Source organism: Xenopus laevis, chromosome 1L (assembly GCF_017654675.1).
Source record: "Xenopus laevis strain J_2021 chromosome 1L, Xenopus_laevis_v10.1, whole genome shotgun sequence".
NCBI classification, from domain to species: Eukaryota; Metazoa; Chordata; class Amphibia; order Anura; family Pipidae; genus Xenopus; species Xenopus laevis.
Genome location: NC_054371.1, coordinates 145,348,341 through 145,354,340, shown reverse-complemented (window position 1 = coordinate 145,354,340; position 6,000 = coordinate 145,348,341). Strand labels below are relative to the sequence as shown.

The 6,000-nt window shown below is 36.9% G+C and overlaps 1 protein-coding gene across 4 annotated transcripts in view; it reads left to right on the top strand.

The window, feature by feature from the left end:
• Positions 1-513: 513 nt before the first annotated feature.
• The window catches only part of slc28a3.L (solute carrier family 28 (concentrative nucleoside transporter), member 3 L homeolog), a 29,485-nt gene continuing 23,998 nt past the window's right edge, over positions 514-6,000 (top strand). Inside the window, exons 1-2 of one of the 4 annotated variants that reach the window (XM_041564446.1) lie at positions 514-688; positions 5,687-5,776. In XM_041564446.1, the coding sequence (XP_041420380.1) occupies positions 629-688; positions 5,687-5,776 (150 nt within the window). In that variant the 5' untranslated portion in view covers positions 514-628. Of the gene's footprint in view, positions 689-2,656; positions 2,692-5,686; positions 5,777-6,000 lie in introns of those variants that run through there. The other 3 variants (XM_041564438.1, XM_018259009.2, XM_041564441.1) reach the window with 3 other exon arrangements.

Genomic DNA, 6,000 nt, shown 5'->3' with positions numbered 1-6,000 from the left:
CTCCCTATGAGAGCAAAAATAAAAATTTAATTGCAGGAAGCTTGTCATGCTGCCAGCATAATAATGTTAATGAAATCACGCCTATTGTCTGATTAAACAAAATCTTGTCTTTCCAGTATTATTAATTTATAGATTAAGAGCTCAGTGTAGTTTTTATTTATTCCAAATCCTATAAATTGCTACTGGACAGCCTGAGTTGGCTTGTTATTTTAAACCCTTTATTTTTGTTATTTATTACATTACTAGAAGAAATAAAAAACTGCAAGATTTGCAGAGTCTGGGTGAGCATCTTAAAGTACACATGCATTAACAGGTTGTTTGCACAGTAAATGACTATAATATTAGTAATGCAAACACATTGTTAAGCAATAAAACAGCCATCGCCTCTCAAGGGAAAAAAACAATCAGTTTCACCATTTCCTTTACCATCTTTATATGTAAATGGCAAGACTACTTTATTTAGCAATCACTATTAGAATGAGCAGTGAAACTTTGTTGCTTAAAGGGTGGAGCAAGGAAACAAAATCTAAGCTGGGAGTGGTGACAGACAGGTAAACCTCCGGAGACTATGCAGGCGAGCACAGTACAGTTTGAACATTAAACTCATGCTGACGATCTGCCTTGTGACATGGAGGTAAATGACAATGATCGAAGAGGAACAGATGGATTCACCAATGCTGCCTTTCAGGTATTACTCTTGCCATTATATATTATACCTGCAAAGCTCATGAGGTTTTACAAGAGCTGTGTGACAGTTTTTGGGGAAAGGCATTGTAACAACAGTGGAATGTTCTTTACAAAATCAGTGATGTGCAAACAGTAAACTTCAAACCATTTCAAAACAACACCTCTGTTAGCAAATCGGGTAGATGAAGACATATCATTTGGAAGCACAGATAAAATGATAGAAACGGGGCATATTTGGGATAAATTATTAAGTTGTGTTTCATAAACCTACTGGTACTTTTCAGCAATGTTAATACAGGCGTGACCATGCCATTTTGCTCTTAGCCAGCAACACAAAGATAAATAAAACATAAAACAAAGGTTGTTCATGCAGTGCCAAAACTTTTCTTGTTTTCCCAGCAACTAGATCTCTAGAAAAGCAGATTTATACACAGATAGGTTTGTCTGAGGTGGAAAGCTCAATGCTTATGGTTTTACATAAATGCCAATATGTAAAGGTTTTTGTGCAGAAGGTGAAAATTAAACTCATTTAAAAATAACAGTAACATCAAAAAATTAAATTGTTTTAAAGTAATAAAAATATAATGCAGTGCTGCCCTGCACTAGTAAAACTGCTGTGTTTGCTTCAGAAACACTACTATAGTTTATATAAATAAGCTGCTGTGTAGCAATGGGGACAGCCATTCAAAGGAGAAAAGGCTCAGGTTACACAGCAGATAAGCTCTGTAGAACATAATGGTGTTATCTGTTATCCACTATTTAACCTGTGCCATATAGCCTTTTTTTCAATGTTCGCCATTGCTACACAGCAGCTTGTTTATATGAACTATAGTAGTGTTTCTATAGCAAACAGATCAGTTTTACCAGTGCAGGGCAACACTACATGATATTTTCATTACTTTAAAACACTTTCAGTTTTTGGTGTTATTGTTCCTTTAACATGTATTCAAAAATACTCCGGTGCAAATGCAGTTACTGTTAGGGAACCTGGCTGGTGTTTTCCAGCCTGACCCATAAAAATTATGGTTGATGCCAAGGTTATTAACAGGGAGTGTAAATGAAAATATAGGATATAGGAAAATACAGGATATATTTGTTTCCAGAAAAGGTAACATCCCTAGTTACTGTATTTACAGTACATATAAAGAAGAACAAAAAAAATTGCACTTCTCAGTGTAATCATTTTAAATGCACATAGTCCTGGAAAGTTGTGCATTATTCTCTCAGTATTGCATAGGAAAATTAGAAACAGTTTGTCACTGTACATATTTTTGCTGTTAAAACTATTTATTACATCCCTTTATACGAATCTTAAAAAGCTTTAAACTTCGAATGGGTATTATTCAGATATTTCTTTATAAGTGTAAGGAGATTTTATGCATAAATTGCCATTATCATAAAACATCTCCTTTCAGCTTCTGGAAAGAGCAAGGTCTTCCCACACCTAGGAAAACCCAGAGGCTGCTAAAATACAGGAATATCTGGTGGAATACCATCTTCATTCAGTAGATGGAACTGTCTAGCTGTTACATTCCGCAGGCAGCATTGTTATATACTATTTCTGACCTTTTGCTACCCTAAAAAGTTCATTTAGAATGAATTACTAATTTAATTATTATTTATTAATGCAGCAGAATATTTCACTTTCCTGTAGGAGATCATGGAGAATGATCACAATACAGGGACTAGAGTCCTGCAGCGTGTCGGGTACCCGCAGGTACTTGCGGGTTACCCGCAAAAACCTGCGGTACCCTGCGGGTTGCGGATAGAAGTTCCGGGTGCGGGTATAGACGCGGGTCGGCGGTTCTGTGGGTTTGCGGGTCAGGCCGCGGGTCTTCTCAATAGCGATATTTACTCCTTTTTTCTAGTCACGTCTACTTCCAATGATGTCACTTCCAGTTTACAATGACAGCACTTCCTGTTATACTCCTTTTTTTCTGATAACGGCTACTTCCGATGATGGCACTTCCGGTTTACAATGACAGCACTTCCTGATTCTTGATGGTCAGTGGGTCTGGGTTGCGGATAAGGTACTTGCGGGTCTGGTAGCGGGTCTAAGTGGGTAAGAATGCGGGTCCGGGTTGCGGTTTGCAGGTTGCAGGTACGGGTTGGTTATGGGTCCCAAAAAATGGACCCACGCAGGACCCTAACAGGGACCTAGTTTTGGGACTTGACCAACAGGTTAAAAATCACTGCAGACTGTTCCAGGATAGGTAATATGCAACCACCTGTACACAGCGCAGAACTAATGTGGTTTAACTAGACAAAATATAGAAACATGCATGTGTTTACCAAGAAATACATTCCTCCATGCAAGCATAAAAAAGTGCCAATAAATTTGTTTTGTTCAACGATATACAATTTTCTCGATATTGCAATAAAGACAAACATAAACATGCAACATATTATAAGGAAATATCTTGTGTCTTAAGATATAATAATTTAACATTCACTTGTATAAATCAAAAATTACGTCAAAACATTAAATATAAAAGTTTTAGTATAAAGTGAGAGTTACCTACTTTGTTGAAATGTATTTTAGCAGGCAGAAAGCAAAATATCCAGCAAGGTTTTTTTAAATTAAATTATACCTGTATGCATAAATACATAAAACAAAATCTGATTGGAAAATACCGGTGTTCTTATAACAAAATGGAAAATTTGAGCTATGAAGCATGATCAGTCAATCACACTTAGAATGGTTTTATTTTAACATTAATATATTGTAAGAACTGCCATTGTACTCAGTAATGACTCATTGATGCATGGTGTAATCAACAGCATAATAAATAAATAGGCTAACAAAGGAGACAAACAAGTTTATACCACAGGTGTTATTCAAACATGAGATAGGACTATTGTTTTTAATAGAAAAACAAGAAGTTTGAAGAAGTGGCATAAAGTACATAAAACAAGGCAAAATACACTTAAGAAATCAGTAGGTAACAGCCTTTTAATGTTTCCTCCATTTTATGAAGAGTAAAGCAAGGTAGGAGGGAAACAACCAAAAAGTCAAATGGTGGGACAGCTAGACAAACCATTGGGCTGAGTTAAGTATGGAGAGAACTACTGGTTTTATGTAGTCAAGAGTAACACTGAGTTGGGCAGGACCATGAGACCATGGTAGGAGGCACACTAAAGTCTAGAAAGGCATCATGCTAATGTAGAAAGGAAATTTATCAGTCATACATTCTTAGCTAGCTAGAAAGGGATGAGAAGTTGTTAAAATAAATGACCCTAACAAATTGAAAATCCTGTGCTCAAGGGACTCATAAGGGCGTGGTGCCAGAGGACATCTTATTCTTTTGCTGTTACGAATAGAGGCATGCATTTTTGTGTGCATCTAGAAGGACCCCCTCCTTTTTGGCTGAAAGGAGAATAAAATATTTTCCAGGGGTTTAAAGCAACAGTGCTCTACTTGAATGGTCTTCATGGTCCACAATCTAATTTCTAGGGCCCAGGGGACCACTTTTTCCAGAGTCATGCAGAACAAACTTCAGTGGAACCTAGTTACTTAAGGAAACATCACCTTCTTCCAATAGCAGGGCATAAAGACCTGATTCAAGCTACGGCTGAGCATGGCTTTACATATTTCTAACCCTTTCAAATCCATTCTGAAAAAAACAAAAACCTATGGCAATATAACTTGATGTAAGGTTAAAAAAAATCTTCCTTGCCAGGAAGCACAAGACCTTACTAGTTCTTTCCAAACTTTGTGGTTGCACCAACCCCCCCCCCCCCCCCCACCACCACCACCACCACTATAATGGTCCAAATCAGAGAATGAGAAAGCCCAGTCTGGAGAATGGCTAATATGAGATTTGGGTGTGAATGTTTACTCTCTGCTTTGGATATTAAAAGAACGATAGCAGGAAAAGACTACAGAAAGCAGGTCAATACTGGGGAACAATGGGAACTACAGTTTAGCAACAGCTTCAAAGAAGTTGACTTTTGCATGACTCTATAATGTACTGATTTATATTCCAGTAACACATTTATTATGTACACAAGGAAGAGCGTACAAATACATTGGTGAAAGTCTTTAAATAAACCACTGATTAAGATCAGTGATTCAGATGAAATAGATGTATCATCTCTGTTCCTAATGTTTCCCAACTAATCTTGGAAGAACAGGAAAAACCTGAAAACAAAGATTGGGCCTCGCGTTGGAATCTTTGGGCTTCTGTACTAGCCCAAGACAACCTCAGCCCTTTAGCAGTAAATATCTGAGCCTCCAAAGATGCCCCTGTAGCTCCCCAATCTGTTGATTTACTGCACATGCTCTGTGCTGCTGGCACATACCTGAGCTTAGGGGCCGACACACATGATACTGAATGTATATATAATATATGTCACACTATAAGGCTGTGGCTGATTAGTAAATAATTATTGGTACGTACCAGCTCAGAAACCAGCACAATTAGCATTAGAATGTAATAAACAGTCCTGCAGCATCATCTTATATGACAGGCAAACCTAATTTTCTGCTTGATGATTTGCGAAGACCCCTAAGCTTAATTTCTCAACAGCTGCTCAGATCACACTGAGTATGTCCGGTGTCCTAACAGAATCAAAGATGGGAAACTCCTGTGACAACTTTGAAGGCCTGGATCATCACCACTGTAAAGATGTGGAGCCTTTTGCCTGGTTCAATAAGTTCAATATATAAAATATGGCATTTCTATCCCAGCAATATTCTTTTTCAGAGTTTAGTTCTCCTTTAAGTGCAGTTTTGTGCTTAATGCAAGTGGTGAATCTTGCACCAGGGCCATTTCTAAACAACCCCTCTCATGTAATATACCATAGAGCACGGCTAATGGAAAAGTTCATAATGCCATTTACCTTTAGAAGAAGACAGGGACAGAAGCATAATTCTCTGTTTACACAATGGCTTATCCAAGTAAAGTGAGAATTTGTGATCCATTTCAACTGTTTATTTATTAAGAAAGAGTTAGAATTTGTAAAACTTACTGTAAAATACATTTTTCTTTTTATACAGAATGATGGACCAGCTCTTACTGAATTCGCTAGCAGCAAGGTCTTAAGAAATGGAAGTCATAAAGCAGGAGATGCTGTTATTATTCATCAGGTACAATAAAATTACATTGTTTCATGTTGTGGGAGCACTCCAAGGCTAATTACAGTATAAGAACTATATAATGAAAGTGAAACAGACCTTGACAAATTTACTTCAAACAAGGTAATAAAATAAGAATAAAAAAGATTAAAAAAATAAAAGGGAATTTGGAGGAAAAAATATGAGCAATTAAAAAATTATTTCTTTGTCAAAACAATTATTTCTTCACGTATATA